We start from the raw sequence: 22,051 nt of genomic DNA, 5'->3' as shown, positions 1-22,051 counted from the left end.
GGCAACATCAATGACTGATTATCAAACAGAATTCATACTTAACTACGTATGTCAATATCTCTAGTAGAGTGGTATCAACTTCATATTTTCACCAGGTGATAGTGCTATCCATGTAAAAAAGTTTGAACACTTATTTTCTATTATATGAATGGATTTCTTAATGCCAATGTACCAGTACCTTTCTATCCAGTGCAATTTTTTGCAAACTTTGTACTATACTAATGCAATGACTGAAATGCCATGATAGTGTAGCTGTTGAAGTATGATACAAGCATGCACATACAAGTTTCATGGGCAAATCAAAATTGTCTTACATGCATATAGTCAACAATCAATACATCATGAGTCCTTATCATTCTCGTTTACCTTCTTCTGTACAGCCTTCATTTAGATATCTTTCACATGGGAAGATGATAAATAGTTGATTAATACTGCCAGGAAATGTTACCAGGCTCAAACTTTATGGCTATTCCTATGGTGTTTTCTTTTACCTAATTGCTGGTAGTCATGGGCACATTTTGCATAGAAAAAAGATCCATACATTATGATGAGTTGCTAAACTGCACTGTACTAATTAAGACACACACTGTTCTTGGCATACAATACTTTTTATCTAAACTAATCATCTAAACCAAAACAGCTAAGTTGTGAAAAGAGTGCAGCCCCTAAAAATCCAAGTAAAAAAAAAACAAATGTGGTGGCCAAGAAATGGCTGCAATGTTGTTTATAGCCAATTATTTTTAATAACCACACTAAAAAATGGCTGGAATTAACATCATTGCAGTCATTCTTATTCGCCACTTTTAATTTCACATTTTTTCACTGCTCTTTTGGGGGCTGCACCTTTTTTCACAGCTTGGCTGTTTTGGCTTAATTATCACTCTTATTGTAATTGCATACCCCAAAGCTTGCCTGAAGCTTCTTTTTTACTTGTCTTTCTTTACTACAGGAAACTTTCTGTAACAACTTTAAACAGGCTGTAGGACCAGGTGTCCTACAGACCTTCAGCACTTGTGCTGTAAAGCCTTAATACATAAATCTGTTTACTACAGGAAAAGAAAAAGAATTTGTTGAGTGCATTTGACTATGTGTGTACTATGTATTTAGCTACATGTTGTTTTGCAACTAGCACTCCTATTCTTGAATGGTAATATTATCGAACTTAGCAAACTACTCAACAGGTAAAGGCTAACTGAAGTCTTATTGAGCTATAATGACTAACAATGCAACATTTACAATAGTTCCTTCAGTGGTTTATATTAGTAAAGGACTTCAGAGGCTCTAGTGGATATACAGTAATAATAAGTTAACAAAATTACAATTATTTTAACAAGTACCAAGAACTTGTCACCACCACAACACATGTATTTCTAATTTGGACCATTCAGTAGAGAAGACTTTTTTCTCCTTGAGTCCCAAGTTTTAATTAAATTGAACCAGCAGGCCTCAGGTTATGAGCAAAATGGTAGTGCCCGTAACAACCATGGTTTCAATCTAACCTGAATAACTTGAGATTGACATATTCAATCTCTGTAATATTTCTTGTTATTTGGTAGTTGAATATAATCCCATAACAAAGTGATAGCTAATTCTCTAATAAATTATTCATTGGAATGTGCAAACTGTTTGAAAATTAATTATTGTGTGAATTACTGCTGTTGATAATATGTATAGGTGCTTGAAGAGTCGTGTATGATAGGCTCTACTGTTAATTCATGCACAACTTGCAACATGCTGACTTATAATTCCTTACCACAACAACACACAGACTTACTATTTAATAAAACAGCCTTTAGTCTCTGTGGGTACTAAGTTATAAGCAAAGTGCGTCAGCACTGATTGAAATGTGTTTGATAATTGTCAACCTATGCTACTTATAAAACAGGGTGATTGCAACTGATATGAACTCTACAAGTCAACATGCTACATGTTGACTTGTAATGTAGAGTGATTTGTAGCTGAGCCCTCTACAGAACTCTGTACAGGTAGACTTGAACTCTCTACAGGTCGACTTGTAAAATGGCTGACTTCTCTACAGGATGACTTGACACATAGCTGAACTCCCTACATAGTGACTCATAACCATATTGAACTCTCATCGTTCTGCTGATCCAATATAACTGATATAATCCAACAACTGAATGTGTTAATGTATAATACTCTCAATGGCAGCTTAACGTATTATATTGAAATGCGTCAAGCGATTAGCCAATAGAATTAGTATTACATTTGTTTGTCAAGGTCCCTTAACAAAAACCTGTAATACTAATTTGATTTAGCTAAAATAGTGTGGTGTGTTTCTATTAGAAGTAGATGTCCAACTTGACAACTAGTGTTACCATAGTGATAGATGCCCCATGGCATAGCAACAGCTAAATAACCGTTGCTAGGGTAAACGTCACTTTGAGACCATAGCAACGGTTGCTAAGTGTGACTGATCTTTTGCAGTGGTTATTTTTAGAATTTCTGTTGCCTAGTAACAGTTGCTATGGTTGTCGGATTAATTTGCAATAGGATGGATGGCTGTGGTATTTGGGATTAATAGTTCTTGCATTGTAAACAGGAAGGAAATTTTACTCCTTCCTGTTTACAATGCTCACACTATCAATCCCGAATACCACAGCCATCTATCCTATTACATATACTAATAAAGTGTATGTATGTATGACAGTTTAATGCATGTTCCTAGATTAGTCAGGATTACTCTGGCTTGCTTACTACTTTGATTATTGTATGAAAGTTTTAAAGATATGTATACTTATATGGCTTCTCACAGTATGGCATTTAAATGTAAGGAAGAAAGTCATTGTTCCGTTTGCTGAGAATAAAATGACTTAATTATTGCATGGTGTCTAATATAAGTTATTTGATATCAGTTTTCTCAGCATTATTGGTCCCATCAGTGGCCAGTATAATACTTATAGTACATTGGTACACTTCTAGAAATAGTGCCGATAAAGGTCACTAAAGGTAAAACATGAGATAGCACTATATCTAAAAAGTGGAGTATTATTTTATGGAAATTGTCATGGGCTATAGCTGTATGAAATTTTCAAACTTCCTCAACATTATCTGACATACTTTGCAACAATCCAATGCTGATATTTGTAGCTACCACTTGCAGTGACTGTTTACAAATTTGTAGCTACCAGTGACTCTTTACAAAATGTTTTGATACCAAACTTGGCTGCTTTAGTTGATGTAAACCAACAAAGCAAAAGAAGAGACTGCCTAAAGGTAGTCTGAAAACCTTAAGTACCAAAAGTCTTAATAATAATATGTGTTGTGTATTTGAATCCACGTACTACGCACCAATTCCAACTCTGCACACTGCCTGAAACCTACCAACAGAGCTACATTGCTTGGGTAGGATTATGTGTTATAATAGTACTTAGACATTATAGGTGCATGATGTTGACTCACAGGCTATTGTAAGTTAGTACACTTGTGTTCATACCAATATTGTATTTAGTACTGCATTTCATTACATTGTGCTGTGCTGTGCTGTCGCATTTTACAACAGTAATATGGTGTAAAAATGTACTGATTGCATCTCTTGTGTATGCGTTTTACTTTATAGACGTTCAGTGTACTGCACTAGTACCTCCAACTGATGATCTTGAAATGCTGTGTGATAATGGTGCTACATTTACCACTGGAGAGGGTTATGAGGGAGACACTTGTTTTATGTCATGCACTAGAGGTTATGAGCTAAAAGGTAGTGATGCTAGAACCTGTCAAAGTGATGGGACTTGGACTGGCAATGAGACCACATGTAGTAGAGGTAAACTGTGTATTATATGTCAGAGTTAAACAAAAAATCCAAAACTTTGAAATGAATGTATGTTTTGTAACTTTCAGTGTTGTCATACTCCTCTCATTTATGGATACTAGTATGGTATACCGGTTTGTTTTGTTGCTGCCACATATTATAGCATATAGTTGTATAAAGCTTGTAGTTTAGTAGCTGTATTAAAGGATACGTCCAGTTGTGTACATCCATAAAAACTGAAAACTCAGTTAATTTTTACTCTCTCCTTAGCACATAAAGGTTTGAATGTCAAGACCTTTGTAATGATGTTATTATTTGTTATACTACAGGAGCCAACTCTAGATTATTATAGTTACAAGAACTATTCACTTGAAATACTCAAGTGTATTATTTATTAGGACTGAAAATGGAATGCAACTACCAATAATGCCCTCAGATTCAATATCAGGCAGTTAATCAAATAGGCCACAGAAAATAGGTATTCAAAGATTGGATTTTGAATTACTTTTAGTTAAATCCCTGCAGTAGACTCTAAAAGGTTAAGGTACACAGCACATTATATGTAATTTTTTGACTTTATACTTTTCTGTATTGCTATTTTAGTCTGAATTTTACTAGTCCAATATCATTTACAATTAACCAAAGGCCGTTGGCAACTAGCTTTTTGGTCACAACTAGCCCCTCTTTTTAGCCCCTGACTATATCGTAGGAAATTTTAAAGATTTGATTGAATTAGAGAACATTGTTTAAGTTTACATTTACAAGTGATTGATTTAAGGAAATTTGATTAAAAATTTTCAACTTACATAATAGTAAGGCTATTTTGCAGTCCATTATTAATACAAAATTGCCTTAAATCTAATATAACAATATATTATTCTTTTTAAAATTGTCCGTAACTATAGAAGTTTGTTCATTCAGCTTTTTTACTATTTCCTTAATTGACTGCTGAATTCCTGGCAATTACTGGCCGAATTGCTGAATTGCCAAATTGCATCATATTACCCTTACTAAACACAGAATAGCAAAGTCTAAACTTTGGTAAAAACCAAACTACGAAATCCCAACCAACTGTCTACAAAAGAGCCTTACATTCCATAGAACTATTGTTTACTTACAGTGCAATCCATTTCACAGCTGATTTCTTCGTGATTTGTTCCATTTCCAGTGTTGTGCTTGCGTATATCTACTCGTGCACCATGCCATGTCTGGATAAAACACTCGAGGGTCATCTCCTCCATCTCCATCGATGTATAGTAGTATCTTCTCAGTAGTACAACAGATTCCAACTCAAAGAATGATTTAACTCACCTATATTAGTAATAACACAGCACAATTCATACACAAATATTGACTGTATTTATTCCGTCTATGTTTAGGTGTTGGAACTAATAGTCCAAATATTCTACCTTAGCTCAAACAAAAACAGACCACAGTCCCTAATAGTGAATAACATTAGAGTCATTTATAGATTTAAGGTTCGTTTTGTCTTGTTATAAGGAGTTTTTAAACATAGTTGTTCCAATACTGAATAAAGACGGGGTTAGAATATGTAGTATTGGAACACTATTTTTGCTGTGTAAACACTTACCCGCGATTGCATAACAATTGTACACTGTATCTGGTTATCCCTGGAATGGGACCCCCATGGGAATGTCCATTTTAGTACTAGCACAACTCACTATTAAACATACTAAACGGTTTGTAACAAAGCTAGATGTTATTCCCTGTGTGATCTATAATGCCATGAAGCCATAATATGGTGGGATAAAGCAACTTGAGGGTCATCTCCTCCCATCTCCATTGGTGTATAATAATGTCTTCTTGGTAGTACAATAGATTTCATCTCAAAGAATGATTTAACTCGCCTATTTTAGTAACAATAGGAAACTTACATTGATTCTTTAAAAGTGGATTAAGGAAGAACTAGGTATTTTATAAGATCTAGGTACTCTAATAGAGCAGTAAAAACTACTAAACACTTACCCACGATTGCATAACAATCACACACTAGTCCAAAAAGAATCCGGTTATCCCAGAAACATGACCCCTATTGCGTTTTACTATTAAACATGCTAAACAGTTTCTAGCAAAGCTAGATTTTATTCCCTGCATGATTTATAATGCCATGCTGCCATATGGCAGCTGCAGCAGCTAATAGGTTATTAATTTACAGGCCTTAATTTAATTTTTAAGGTGCCGAGGACAAATGTCCTTACATATTCACAAATGTACAGACATAGAGTCAAATTGTACAGACATGAGCTAGAGGAGCACTTTACACTGCTGGAATTGGAATAAGGAACTTCCATTGAAAGCTTTGAAGTTAATACAACCACATAGCTGCAACAGATCACCAGGCTGTGGTCATTACAGCTGCTGGTGATAGCAGTACACAAAGGGGAGGTGGAATTGGTAAATCCTTGGGTTGGGAAAATGTAGGTCTCCTAGCAACCAAGTGATAGTTATCGTTAGCACTACAAACAAACATGTACACATCAGCTTTTATGGTACCACTATTGGTTTTGCAAGGACATGTGTGTCCTCCCAAAACTAATTATGTGCAGACATTGTGCTATTTGTGCGGATTTTGTCCGTTGACTACAACCTTGTCACAGCCATGTTTCAAAGTCTTTCTGGGTGAGTATGCTCCCCCTCCCCACTTAGTAATAAATCTCTTTAGCCTATCCCTTCACTGGCACTTTGCTACACAAGAACCTTGACAATGTTGGGTATTAATAAATAGCTACTTTGAACACAAATCAAATTTTGTATGGTTTGAAGTGAAACTCACCTCTCCTTGGGGCTGGTTGTAAAAAAATAGGTAGCCACTGGGTACCGGCACATATACAGGTATCAAATTTGCTATGGTACCCGAGAGCCTAAATTTTTTAGATGCTTGTATTCAAGATAGCTGCAATATACCTAGCTATAAAAATGATCCTTAAATTTAGTCTCAGGAATTTAAGCCAGTTTGCTTTTAGAATAGCATTCATGACCAACAGCAATACCCTCCAATTTAAAATCAGAAAGCAAATTTCCTTGTTTTGAAAATAGCTCTATGTAACGTTAATGGTGACCTTGTGGCATTACTCTAATTCATGACTCTCAAACCCACATGCATGCGCAAATACATTATAAATAACAGATACAGTAGATACTATAAGTAACAGTGTTACATCCTCCCATCCTTCAAAAGGGCTTGTCCTCAAGCTAACTGTTAGTGTACTTCTTGTTGTGGTGGGGGCTCTGATGCAGTTGGTAGTGTTCTTGTATTTTCTCTTTGTAATTGAAGGCTTCATCAATGGCCGAGTGTGCTGCCTAGTAGTACTTTTAGTATAGCAATGTAGCTCCCAAAATTAGCCAAATCATACACCTTTTCATATATAAAAGCATGAAACTTTCCACATAAATAGTATTGGGGGCTCTGACGCAGTTGGTAGTGTACTTGTATTTTGTCTTTGTAATTTTAGGCTTCATCAATGGCTGGGTGTGCTGCCTAGTAGTACTTTTAGTATAGCAACGTAGCTCCCAAAATTAGCCAAATCGTGCACTTTTTCATTAAAGCATGAAACTTTCTACATAAATAGTATCTAATCAAAAACAGCCAAGCTGTAAAAAAAGGTGCGGCCCCTAAAAAGGCCAAGGTGAAAAAAGATGTGAAATCCAAGGTGGCGGCCAAGAAATGGCTGTGATGGTAGGTTAATGGTAAAAATTTTAATAACGACAATTCAGGTGAATTTTGTGCCAAGACCAAGCGGCACCAAATTCACCTGAATTGTCGTTATTAAAAATTTTTACCATTAACCTACCATCACAGCCATTTCTTGGCCGCCACCTTGGATTTCACATCTTTTTTCACCAAAGCCTTTTTAGGGGCCGCACCTTTTTTTACAGCTTAGCTGTTTTTGATCAGATTTCACTTCTTTTTGTATTTGTATACCCCAAAGCCAGCCATAGGCCGGCTTTGGGACTTTTTTAATCTGTCTTTTTTTCTTTACCACAGGAAGAAGAAAAGATGAAGCAGATGTACTTTAATATTTCTGATTTTATCAGTAAATGTACAAAGTATATATATAATACATATATTTATTACAGAACTCTCCATGGTGGTTTCTTTGTATCTGAACACTCTACAAAGTGACTTCTTCTTGCTGCTCTCTCTACAGGGTGAATTGTTTGTAGTTGAACAATCTACAAGGTAACTTCTTCTAGCTGATCTCTCTACAGGGTGGTTTGTTTGTAGCTGAATTCTGTGCAGGTGATTTGTTTGCAGCTGAGCTCTTTACACAATGGTTTCTTTGTAGCTGAACTCTCTACAAGGTAACTTCTTCTAACTGATCTTTCTACAGGGAGATTTGTTTGTAGCTGAACTCTCTACAGGTGATTTGTTTGCAGCTGAACTCTCTACACGATGGGTTCTTTGTAGCTGAACTCTCTACAAGGTAACTTCTTCTAGCTGATCTCTCTACAGAGAGATTTGTTTGTAGCTGAACTCTCTACAGGTGATTTGTTTGCAGCTGAACTCTCTACATGATGGTTTCTTTGTAGCTGAACTCTCCACAAGGTAACTTCTTCCAGTTGATCTCTCCACAGGGAGATTTGTTTGTAGCTGAACTCTCTACAGGCGATCTGTTTGCAGATGAATTCTCTACATGATGGTTCTTTGTAGCTGAACTCTCTACAAGGTGACTTCTTCTAGCTGACCTTTCTACAGGGAGATTTGTTTGTAGCTGAACTCTCTACAGGTGATTTGTTTGCAGCTGAACTCTCTACATGATGGTTTCTTTGTACCTGAACTCTCCACAAGGTAACTTCTTCTAGCTGATCTCTCTACAGGGAGATTTGTTTGTAGCTGACCTCTCTACAGGGTGATTTTTTTTGTAGCTGAACTTTCTACATACAAAGTGACTTGTTCTAGCTGGTCTCTCTACAGGATGACTTGTTTCTAGCTGATATCTCTGCAGGGTGACTTGTTTCTAGCTGAACTCTACCGGGTGATCTGTTCGTAGCTGAACTCTCTACAGGATGATTTGTTTACAGCTGAACTATCTACATGGTGGTTTCTTTGCAGCTGAATTCTCTACAAGGTGACTTCTTCTAGCTGAACTCTCTATAGAGCGATCTTCTTGTAGCTGAACTCTCTGCAGGGTGATTCGTTTGCAGCTGAACTTTCTACATGATGGTTTGTTCATAGCTGAACACTCTACAAGGTAACCTCTTCTAGCTGATCTCTTTACAGGATAACTTGTTTCTAGCTGAACTCTCTACAGGGTGATTTGTTGGTAGCTAAACTCTCTACAATTTGATTTGTTTGCAGCTGAACTCTCTACATGGTGGTTTCTTTGTAGCTGAACTCTCTACAAGGTAGCTTCTTCTAGCTGATCTCTCTACAGGATGACTTGTTTCTAGCTGAACTCTCTACAGGGTGATCCTTTCGTAGCTGAACTCACTACAGGGTGATTTGTTTGCAGCTGTACTCTCTACATGATGGTTTGTTTGTAGCTGAACTCTTTACAAGGTAACTTCTTCTAGTTGATTTCTCTACAGGGTGACTTGTTTCTAGCTGATCTCTCTACAGGGTGATTTATTTGTAGCTGAACTCTGTACAGTTTGATTTGTTTGCAGCTGAACTTTCTACATGATTGTTTCTTTTTAGCTGAACTCTCTACAAGGTAACTTCTTCTAGTTGATCTCTCTACAGGATGACTTGTTTCTAGCTGAACTCTCGATAGGATGATCTGTTCATAGCTGAATTCTCTACATGGTAGTTTCTTTGTAGCTAAACTCTTTACAAGGTGACTTCTTCTAGCTGATCTGTCTATAGGGTGATTTGTTTGTAGCTGAACTATCTGCAGGGTGATGTGAACTCTCTACAAGGTGATGTTTTCTAGTTGATCTCTCTACTCAGTCTGGATGGCTTGTTTCTAGCTGAACTCTCTACAGTGTGATCTGTTAAGTTTCTACCTGATCTCTCTATAGAGTTATATCTTGTTTGTATAGCTGAACTCTTTTACATGGTGGTTTTTTGATTGGTTGCTGAACTCACTCTCTACGGTGACTTGTTTGAACTACAGAGTGACTTGTTTGTAGCTGAACTCTCTACAGAGTGACTTACTTGTAGCTGAACATTGCATAAAGTAACTTGTTTGTAGCTGATCTAGATGAACTCTCTACTAGGTAGCTTTTTTGTAGCTGAACCCTTTACACAGTGACTTATTTGTAGCTGAATTCTCTACAGAGTGACTTGTTGTAGCTGAACTCTCTACAAGGTGACTTGTTTATAGTTGAATTCTCTTCAGTGTGACTTATAATGTTCTGAATCTCTACAGCAACATATTTGTAGCTGAACTCCCTACAGGATGACTTGCTTGTAGCTGAATTGTCTATAAGATTAACTGTTTGTAGCTGAACTCCCTACAGAATAACTTGCAATGCCATATAATTCTATAATGGAGTAAGTTATAAACGTAGCTGAATGCTTTATTAGGGTGACTGTTCTATTAGAGTATCTCGATCTCGTATATGCTACATGTAGTTGGCTTTGGAATCATAACTCAGTGGTTTGTAATCCGATTCTTCTGTACTACTGCAAGGACTTTCTATGATAATTATTCCAGCTACACACCGATTTTCAGTTCACTGTTCTAAGCGGTTTGCTTGGTAGGTGTGAAAACTAATAGTTTTTTTATTCATAAAAGTCGATCGCGTAATTGTGACATAGGTTGGGTTTTGTGTCATATCTCGATGGCCTTTAACTGGATTCCTTTCAAACCACAAAAGGCACTCCTACGATAGTTACTCCATCTTCATAGCAATTTTCAGCTCATTCCTTCAAGCAGTTTACCCTGTGGGCGTGACAGACCTTTGACCTTATTTTACGCAAATACTCAGTCATAACTCCGTGAATGTTCATCAGATTCCTACCAAACTTGGTACTGAGATTCGCCTTAATAAGCCCTTTAAGTGTGCCAAATTTCGGCCCAATCCAAGCACGCATTCGTGTTTTATTGCGGATTTTGCAAAGTGTGCGAAAAGAAGAAGTAGAAGAAGAAAAAAAACGAAGAAAAAAAGCCCAAACTTTGCCACTTGTATCTCGGAAATGGCTGGAGCGACTTTCTTCAAATTTGGTATGTGGACTCCCCAACCTAGCCAGCATTTCTGTAGCAACTTTGGTTTCAATAGGATAAGGAATCACTGAGCTACAAAGGTGTGAAAATCGCGTTTACTTTCTTCCTGTAAATATACTTACGGTGTGGCGCGCCGGCTTCTTGGGCCGCACGACACACTACCGTGTGTCTTGATTCCTATTGACATGAATTTTTTGATATAGTGCCATCTTACTTTGGCCCCTTTTCTGTAACACCTTATTTGCTGTAAGTTATTGTTTAAGTCTGAGTCCTTGTAATTAGGCTAGGTAATTCTAAGGCTGTAGCACAAGTTGTTGTCAGACCTTCAGTACTGGTCACTGTAAAGCATTAATAATAATAAAAATAGTAATTGCAGATTTGACCTGTGGTGACTTTTATGGGATGGCTTGTGCTGAATTGTGTCATCCAGATCTTAGCGATAAAGATAGTTCTTCACAATAGTTCTGTGTGTCTGTTAGCTGCAAATCATGAGGGATTCAACAGTTTTCATCTGTGGGTGATCTGCAGTCCATCCCAAACAACAGGTACGATGGCTTTCCCTTGTTGCATCATGAGGAATATTGCAATATGCAAAGAGGATTCCACTTAAATACTTGTCCCATTGAGTACCATGTTGAGCTGCATGTTTACAGAGAGCACTCTTTAGCACTGGGGATGGTAGGCAGTAGTGTTAAGCTTTATGTATGCCTAGTTTCTGACAAACATCAGTCATTAAATGTGACATTAGGTTTGTTCCCCTATCTGACAGCAATGCTTCTGGGATGCTAAAAAATGGGATGACGTGTTCTGTAAGCAGTTTAACAAGTCGGAGCACGTTTTGATTAGCTACAGGGTAAATCAGAGGCAATTTGGTTAGAAAATCTTGAAAAACAACTATGTGGCAGTTGCCTGACTCAGTTAGAGGCAAATTCATGACATCAACTGTGATTATATGAAATGGCTTCTGGACCGGAATGGGGTGAGGTGGAGGTTTGTTAACATGGCCACTTCCACTCACAATGGCACACTGGGGTAAGCTGAACAGTGTTTAGTGACACCTGCTAACATCCCAGGCCACCACCAGTGTTGTACCAGAGCTCTATAAAGCTTTTCTCCTGAAAATGTCCTGCCATTGGCCCACTGGTTTTCCTCTAGTAGTTGTGTGCAAAGATGTGTGGAAACAGCACACATTGTTCTTGGAGTCAACAAAATAAAGTACGCTATCAATTATAGCAAAATGACAAGGTTGTACAACAACTTTCATTGCTTGTATTTCATCATCAGGCAGGGAGGTGATCATGGAGTAGAAACTAGATAATCTGCTGTAGTTCTGGATCATCCTGCCGAGCTTGGCTGAGATCTGTAGCTGAAAAAGTGGGTGCATTGTAAGTACTTGCATTGTCCACACTGAGCAATGTAGGTAGGTATATCTATATTACCTAATGATAATGGTTCTTATACCACTGCTATCTGCCCATTCTCATCAGGGGAAGGTATTAAATCTTTATTCGAAGGATTGCATGATAAAGTATCTGCATTCACATTCTCTCTGCCAGAATCACAGATCAAGACACACGGTAGTGTGTCGTGCGGCCCAAGAAGCCGGCGCGCAACCCCGTGAGTATATTGACAGGAAGAAAGAAAATGCAATTTTCGCATCTCCGTAGCTCTGTGCTGCCTTGATGAAACAAGACAAATTTTGCTGTGTACATTCCCTCCAACTTCAGTACTCCACATTCCAATTTGAGCGAAATCGCTTCAGGCATTCCTGAGATATGCGACTTCAAAAATTGGCTTAGTTTCTTCGTTTTTTTCTTCTTTTTCTTCCTCTTTTCGCACACTTACAAAAACTGCTATAAAACGCGAACACGTTATCCGATTGCCTTGAAATTTGGCACACAGAAGGCGGGTATAAAGGCGCATCTCTGTACCAACGTTGGCTGGAATACCATAAACAGGCAAAGAGTTATGAGCGATTATTCACGAAAAATAACACCAATATGTTGTCACGCCTACAGGGTAAATCGCGTATGGGAAGAAGCTGAAAATCGGTGGGTGAATAGGTTAACTATTGAACCTCAAACCTTTTGTGGTTTGAAAGAAATCGAGCTAAAAACCAGGAAGATACAGCGAAAAAACCAACAGTGTGTAACAATTACGCAATCGAGATTAGCTAATTTTATTATTATTATTATTATTATTATTATGCTTGCCACGCCTACCAGATAAACCACTTGGGGTAATGCTTTGAAAATCGCTATACAGATGGAGTTATCATCTTAGAAAGGCTCTTCAATGGTGTAGAAAAATCAGACTTAAAGCCACGGAGTTATAACACAAAATCCAACTTGGTGTAACAAGTGCGAGATCGAGATACTCTAATAGAGCAGTCATCCTAATAGAGCAGTCACCCTGAACAGAATTCAAGAGATCAGTTAGAAATAAGTAACCTGTATAGAGATCAGCTGCAAACAAATCACTTGTACAGAATTCAGCTACAAACAAATCACCCTGCAGAGAGATCAGCTAGAAGAAATTACCTTGTAGATAGTTCAGCTACAAACAAATCACCCTGTAGAAAGATCAGTTAGAAGAAGTTACCTTGGAGAAAGTTCAGCTACAAAGAAACCATTTTGTAAAGAGCTCAGGTGCAAACAAATCACCTGTACAGAATTCAACTACGAACAAATCACCCTGTAGAGAGATCAGCTATAAGAAGTTACCTTGTAGATAGTTCAGCTACAAACAAATCTCTCTGTAGAGTAGTCAGCTAGAAGAAATTACCTTGTAGAGAGTTCAGCTACAAAGAAACCACCATGTAGAGAGTTCAGCTGCAAAGAAATCACCCTGTAGAAAATTCTGCCAGAAACAAATTGCCCTGTAGAAAGATCAGTTAGAAGAAGTTACCTTTTAGAGAGTTCAGCCACAAAGAAACCATTCTGTAAAGAGCTCAGCTGCAAACAAATCACCTATACAGAATTCAGCTACAAACACATCACCCTGTAGAGAGATTAGCTAGAAGAAGTTACCTTGTAGATCGTTCAGCTACAAACAATTCACCCTGTAGAGAGAGCAATTAGAAGAAGTCACCTTGTAGAGTGTTCAGTTACAAAGAAACCACCATGGATATTTCTGTAATCAATATAATATTATGTGACCGGATTTGCGAAAAGGGGTCTTCCACACACATCCAATTCCGTAACCGTTGGAGACCATAACTCAGTGTTCAAGTAATATATTAACCTGAAAATTTCACCACGTATTCAGCTATAGTGGTGCTCACCACTGTCCAAAATTCAAGGCAATAGCTCTTTCCAATCTGAAGTTATCAATTGTCAAAGTTGGCAAATTGGATGTGTGTGGAAGACCCCTTTTCACAAATCCGGTCACATATGTATTATACAGTATATATAATTTGTACATTTACTGATAAAATATTTAAAGTACATCTACTTCATCTTTTCTTCTTCCTGTAGTAAAGAAAAAAACATAGGTTAAAAAAGTCCCAAAGCTGGCCATAGGCCGGCTTTGGGGTATACAAATACAAAAAGAAATGAAATCTAATCCAAAACAGCCAAGCTGTAAAAAAAGTGTGCGGCCCTCAGAAAGGCTATGGTGAAAAAATATGTGAAATCCAAGGTGGCGGCCAAGAAATGGCTGTGATGGTAGGTTAATGGTAAAAATTTTAATAATGACAATTTAGGTAAATTTTGCGGCACAAAAATTCACCTGAATTGTCGTTATTAAAATTTTTACCGTTAACCTACCATCACAGCCATTTCTTGGCCGCCACCTTGGATTTCACATCTTTTTTCACCATAGCCTTTCTGAGGGCCGCACACTTTTTTTACAGCTTGGCTGTTTTGGATTAGATAATCTTTACAGTATGTACATCACTAGCATACACTTGACTCCACCAATGTGCATGCTTTGCACTTGGGCTGGGGGTCTCCAGAACAGCTTTAACAGCAGAATGGTCTGTATACACTGTGACATTGTTGCCATAGAGGAAATGACTAATGGCCCTAACAATGGCCAAGGTTTACAGCTCTGTGATACCATATTGTTTTTCAGTAGCTGATAGGGATCTACTGGCATATGCCACTGGATGCAAATGGTTATCATCTTGCAGGTGAGATAAATACTGCTCCTAGGCCTTTAATGGAAGCATCAGTTTTCAAAGTGAAAGCTTTAGAGAAATTGGCGTAGGCTAGAACTGGAGCATTGACTAGAGCCTCCTTAAGTTGTTGAAATGCTAGTTCACACTCAGATGACCACTGAAAGGTTACATCTTTTTGAGTAACACTGTGCAAGGGTTGTGCCACTGCTAATGAACCTATGATAATAGGAGGTGAGTCCTATGAACTGGTTAACTTCCTTAACAGTGGAAGGGCCTGGGAAGTTATGTATGGTTGTGATTCTGCTGTTGTTAGATGATATTCCTTGTGGAATGATTACCCGTCCCAAATATTCCACTCTCTGACAAATGAAGTGACACTTTGATGGCTTCAGTTTTAACTCTGCACCTTGGAATTGTTGTAGGACTTGTTGTAGATGTCCCAAATGAGCTTCAAATGTGTCTGATATCGTCCAAGTATACTGAAACAAAGTCTAGTCCTTCCTCAGGGTTCAGTCCCATCAATATGTTTTGCATTAAGCGTTGAAACACAGCAGGGGCATTCTTAAGGCCAAATGGCATGACCATGAATTTGTACAGTCCTTGATGAGTAATAAATTCGGCAAGAATCAGGATGCATTTGTACTTGCCAGTAGCCAGCAGCTAAATCCAAGGTGGAAAAATACTTGACATTCATAAGTTGATCAAGTAAATCATCAATCCTTGGTAGCAAGAACGTTTCAGTCTTTGATACTGAATTCAGTGTGCGGTAGTCAATACAAAACCTCAGTGACCCATCTTTTGGACAACGGGGCTGGCCCAAGGGCTTTTTGAGGGAGTGATGACTTCCTGTTATTGCACAGCTATTTTGCTATTTCCTGTCTGGAAGCAAATGGTGTTCGTCTTACAGGCTAACATTTAGGTACAGCTTCACCAATATCAATCCTCATCTGTACTATTCCTGTTTCACCACATTCTCCCTCCTCCAAAGGAAATGTAGTATGGTATTTACAAAGAAGTTTAGAAAGTTTTCTCTTATCCTGCCCAAGGGAGGCCAACACCAGCCTCAGAAATCAACTGTACTAAATTCTGCATGTGGCATTCTACAGTAGTGGTGTGGACAGAATGAACAGGTTGAGCATGACAGTGAGACAGGTTGAGCATGACAGTGAGAGTGGGTTTGTGATGTTGACTCGCCATCCTCTAGCTCCAGGGACTCTGGTGTATTACTGGTCGATTCTACTAGCTCTGCCTCACAAGCCAATCCTAACAAAGTACCTTCTCTAATTTGGGAGTTATACCTGTAGGATTACTTAATAGCACAGTGACAAACCCATGAGCATCACTGCACACTAAAGTCTCACCTAACTGGGGCCATCGGGCTCTCTTCCTTTCTCATCAAGGTGATAGGTTTGCTCAAAGACTAGTAGTCCATCAAGCTTACTTAGGGTTGTAGACTTCACCTAGCAACCACCCCACCCCAAATTTCTGTCAGAAGAAATCCTAGAATGAACACTGCTTGTACTAGCCAGCTCAACCATTTCAACTGTTCCAGATTAATAATTGTGATCTTGAAAAAGAGATAGTTAGTGCAGGTAACTATCATATAGACTTTCCACCAGTCACCCCCTAAATTTCTCCCTCCTCCCCTTCCTCCAATAAGCACTGACTTCATTCATCTGGGGAAAAATTCTCATCTGAACACATGTGACTAAACTGAAGATGCACATAATTATACTTATGGGTCAAAGAAGTAGCCACAAAGTAGCCACAATACATTGTGAACATTAAGGAAAATGTGTATGTGAAGAATATTATATAATTAGTCAAGGCATGTGAAATAATGTTATACAACTTCAGTAATAGTAACAGTTTTTATTTGCCAGAGAAACTTGCAGAGCTTTATAAATGGTGTGCTTGAGCTTGATTTTGCTCACCAATATAGTGATAGTTATGATAATTGATAAAGAAGAATCTAGCACTAAGTGACGTCCCAAATTGCACACATAAATGATATCTACAAAGTTCTTTGTTAGTTACAAATTACTTGGACTATTGTCATTTGTATTGATTAAGCAAAATTACATAATACTTATGTTGCATTAATTTTTAGTCCCATGCTTTCCACTCTCTCCTCCGGAAAATGGAGAAATAACTTGTTCACTGGGAGATGATGGAGTACTGTCTTATGGTGACACTTGCACTTTCATATGCGACACAGGTTATGAGCTGTTTGCCAGTGAAACTAGGACCTGTTATGGCTATGGACGGTGGAGTGGCACAGACACCATTTGTGTTGGTATGAGTTTGTTTTATTTCATATGGCTATAGTGCTTATTTAATTGGAACATTATACATGTATAATTACTGCTGACAGACATCTTAGTTCAAATTTTCATTTTACTGCAGAGGTTGTACCCTTATGTTTGACAAATTATTGACTCCCAAATAGTAACTTGGTAAGGTGAGAACAAAATTCAAGAAATTAAAATTTCCTGAAATTATGCTTCAACCACACCTGGCTGCTTTTTAGAGTATATGACAGTGCTTCAGTCATTACAGATTTAGGAGATGAGCTAATTAAGTGCTTCATTCAATAACCCCATATATTGCTATATCTGTGAAAAATAAGTTCACGTAAGGCATGACCTAAGCATGGCAAATGTAGCTTACACTGTTTCCGCACTTATGTATTTTACCCTATGCGTCTCATCCTTTTTATAATTTGCCACATGAGTTGACAGTTAATTACTCTTCGCTATTCAAATGAGTATGAACTAAATATTGTAGTGCTATGGGTTTCAAATAATTATGAATTATGTCACTTGAACTGTGTGCAAAATGAATCAGTTATAGATGTGCATACCCCCCTCCAACCCCACCCCACTTGTAGGCTGTAATTTTGTGTATGTGTGTGTGTTGCATGGATGCAATTAACATTAGACAAGTCTACATTTCCAATGTACAGTAACTAGGTGTGCCAGAAGCTAGGCATAGGAGAAGTGTTCACTTAAAACTTTAGCTCTAATCCTCTCCAATTATCAACAGAGGCATTTGTTTATGTCTTAAAGTTCATAATCATTGCTAGATTCCATGTTTTGGTGGCAAAAATCAGTGATTCTCATTGAGAGAAAATAAAGCCTTTGCGATTGCATACAACTGAAGAAGAAAGACTGCAAAAAATTGCTATGCTGAGTGAGTTACTTATATTAATATCCAATTCAGGAATAAATGGTACTGGGTTAACTCTGTGGTACAAACCAATGAGTACGTAGTTGACCTGTTTCTTCCAGCTGCTAAGCAGTGTTACCAAGAAATGAATAACTACACCACAGCTTCCTTAGTTTAGTTAGCATTATTACTCACTCTCGCTTCACACATCATGCTTATGATTATGTAAAAAATAATTAGTGTGTAATTATATTTGTAGCTGAACTTATTTATATTCCTCATGCATAATGACATAGAGCTTGATCTTGTGTATACTGATCTATTTTCCTTCTTTTTGAATACAGCACTTCCATGCAATGTGATGCTTACACCATCTAATGGAAAGATAGTGGGATGTACTTCTGGTAGTATGGGGTTGGGTCATGTTGGGGATATTTGTTATCTGGAGTGTAACAATGGCTATGAGATGGTCGGTAATAGCACTAGGACCTGTCAGAGTGATGGGAACTGGAGTGGTACTGATACCACATGTATAAGAGGTGGGTAATGTGTGTGTGTTTTCTTTAGTGTTGTTTTAGTTTACTAAAACTAAAACCTATTTTAGTAAGCATAAATTACTTTTAGTGTACTGTGCTAAACCAAGTTTTTATCTTAAGTTTACTAAAACTAAACTAAAACTAAAATGTTTTTCCTACTGGTACTAAAATTAAACTAAAAACCTATACTAAAGCAACACTAGTTTTCTTACTATTCGATGTGTCAATCTTTTACTACCATATTTTACCAGTTAGCAGCTGCAGCTCATATAAAAGTCACCCATGGATACACCAATCACAGCCTAAAATATTAAGATAAGAGTTGTACTCAGATAAGAACCAAAACTTGTATTATGCAAGTGTAGATAAGACATTGTTGAAGCAGGAACCAGGCGAAGTTGTTTTAGCCACAAAATAGCATTTTTATAGGATTTATATACTTATATGGTTAACTGAGCTCAGTCAATTGATAATCCATATAAATTCCATGGGTTTACTGCTACACAAGTCTATCACAGATAGTACAGTAGATCCTCATTTATCCGTACCCTCATTTATCTGAAATTGGAAATGACCGTTCTATTAGAGTATTTTGGGTACGATTGTATGCTCTATTAGAGTATTTCGACAGATTTCTGTATATAAATGTATGGGCTTCAATTATCTGAACAATGAACACTTTTATCATTTCCTAATAACAAAAGGGTTTGGATAACCGAGGGTCCACTGTAATTACTTTTGCATAGTTGTTTTCCTTGCTGACATGTAGCAGTGGCTATTAACCAGTCACAGTAAAAGATAATACTATTTTTTTCTTCTAATAGGTGGATGATCAAGTTAAAAACTTTTAGCTGCTTGTATAGGTTATTGTGTATGTATATGTACATGTAGTCTCTAAAGCATATATGACTTGCTTTTGTAACAAGTGGTAGGCTCTTATATACAGACTACAATGACCACTGTATATATAATTATATAGAAATTAGAACTTTTCCTATTATTTCATGTTCTGTTTTGTACACACCATATGTATTATATACATTTCATATCTAGCTTCTCTAGCATTTATAGTGTTCAACAGAAATGAGAATTGATAGGAGATCTAAGCTCTTTGTGAAACATCCTAGTTGACTGAGAAGAAAAAATGTGCAAAGCTTTTCCTGGGTAGCCTACATACCACTAACTGCTTGCCTTCTGAGGCTCATCAGCACTTGATGAGATGTGCACCACTGAAGTCCCCTTGTAATTTGCCATCGCTCTCAGTGGCTCAATATGTGGAATTATCAGGTCCCATTTTAAGCTAAAGTTACCAGTAACCAAAGTAACTTAGTATAGTTAGTAACCTATTGGCCAAAGACTAGTACTAATTTTTTTATGGCTGGTAGCTATTCGGCACTGTTGAGTACATGACTCTTGTCTACATTACTGTTATCTGTAGGACTATATCTACTCTCAGCAGGCTAAACAGACAATCCCTGGTCTGGGGGTGAGACTATGCCAGCACATGCACATAGCTACACACTACAGCATAGTTTATTAATTATCAATCTTCGAAGTAGTGTAATTTTTATAGCTTCCTTGCCATGTGCTTTTTGTACATTAGTATAGTTGCTTGTGTCCGAGGTGTATTGTAACTGTGTGTTTGAACATCCAACTGAAGTCAAACAATGCCTGCATGATTTTATGATACTGGGCTTTGCAGTGTGAGGACACTGATTTTCCTTTCCCCAACCCCCTGGTGTAATTGTGCTTGTCAGGGGCGTAAGGAGGGGGGTTCAGGAACCTCCCTGTAAAATTTACGAAGTGTATATTTAGTCGGTCACCGGTCACGGTACAAATATTTTATTTAGCCGGTCGTTTGTTGTATAAACATTAGGAAGTGTCATCTATAACTCGAGTATCAAGCACACTAGTTGTATGAAGGTAAGTTTTTTGGTGAGTTCGAGACGAGCTAGGGTTGAAGCAAACGTCCCGGTGAAGCTGGGCCAACCCTAGCTTGCCTCGAACTCACTCAAAAACTTACCTTCATACAGACAGTGAAAGTCATCATTATGTTTAACAGGCAAACATCAGGTTAGGGTCGAGTTCAGCTTTGGTTTCTTCTTCACTGGTATAACATTTAAATAGTACAAAAACAAGAGGAGTAGCCAGCAAGCACCAGTGGTAGGGTGTGGGTATTCCAAACCTGGATGTTGTGTGGGTTTGAGCCTCGGTCACATCACACTTTTTTTCTCTGTTTCTTATACCTTTTTGTGTCACGATTTTTTCTAAGTTTTTTTTTTAAATAGCAATAACCAGCTTAATAAAAAATTTAAGAATTCTGAGTTTACAGCAGGACCCTAACACACCATTTAGTGTGGCAGGACAAAATGAGTAATATAGTGTATGGCACTGCACAATAATTGATAAAGCTTGCATTCATCTCTCAGGGAAGGATTTACAGAGGTAACATTAGCCCTTTTCAAAACTTGTTAAAAAGATCAATTTACTCTAATAGAGCACTCAGGTATATAATAGAGCAGTCACATATACTCTAATAGAACATGCATGTAAATATCCATTATGTTAAGGAACTTCATTACTGAAGTTTTTCAGACATTCTAACATAAATACAAAACTGAGCATGACTTTATATACTGCTATAGCTTTGGTGTGTAGTGTTAAAAGATATAGAACCCCAGTAATTTATCACTTGTACTGTGAGTTATGCAAAATGAATCCTGCTATGCATATTTGCACTTATACAGTGGCGTATCTACAGCAGGGCTTTGAAGAGCCTAGGCCCTGTTAAACTTGGCTAGTGCCCTACCAAACTGAAGACTATGAAACCCACAATCACCAGCTTTTCATGGGTCATTGCATTATCTAACAAGTGAAACTTATTCTATACTATATAAATTAAACCCCAGTGCGTGGGAGTATCAAAGCGCCGCGCTGGGTTATAACTACCATACAGCTAGACAGAGCGGCGCTGCTACTGTACGATATATTAGTTATCACCCAGTGATAACTAACTTATCACCCTGTTGCAGAGCCACTCAGTCTCTTTCGTGACATCATAATAACCGCGAATGGCATTGTTTAGCTATTAATGGAACAAAGAGTCAAATAAGGAAATATTGATACAAAACACCAATACAGCACTTAAAACTACATAAATCTTACAAGAAATCTGTTAATCCTTTACACAATAACACTACAAGTTACCAATACGATAGTTTAACAAATGTCAAGAACAATACGTGACAATTTTCGCTCCATCGATCACTCCCAACGGTCACTGGTGAAGAACTAACTTCCTCTAGCTTCATCGTTCTATCTTGGA

General features: G+C 37.6%; 1 protein-coding gene across 1 annotated transcript in view; it reads left to right on the top strand.

The window, feature by feature from the left end:
• The window catches only part of LOC136248481 (sushi, von Willebrand factor type A, EGF and pentraxin domain-containing protein 1-like), a 129,571-nt gene extending 109,793 nt beyond the window's left edge, over positions 1-19,778 (top strand). The window contains exons 35-38 of the mRNA XM_066040259.1: positions 3,581-3,784; positions 17,133-17,318; positions 18,535-18,729; positions 19,551-19,778. Of these exons, the coding sequence (XP_065896331.1) occupies positions 3,581-3,784; positions 17,133-17,318; positions 18,535-18,729; positions 19,551-19,558 (593 nt within the window). The 3' untranslated portion in view covers positions 19,559-19,778. The remainder of the gene's footprint in view (positions 1-3,580; positions 3,785-17,132; positions 17,319-18,534; positions 18,730-19,550) is intronic.
• Positions 19,779-22,051: the final 2,273 nt, after the last annotated feature.

This window comes from Dysidea avara, chromosome 3 (genome assembly GCF_963678975.1).
Source record: "Dysidea avara chromosome 3, odDysAvar1.4, whole genome shotgun sequence".
In the NCBI taxonomy this organism is placed as follows: Eukaryota; Metazoa; Porifera; class Demospongiae; order Dictyoceratida; family Dysideidae; genus Dysidea; species Dysidea avara.
Note: the sequence above shows the minus strand (reverse complement) of the source record. Positions and strands in the feature narration are given on the sequence as shown.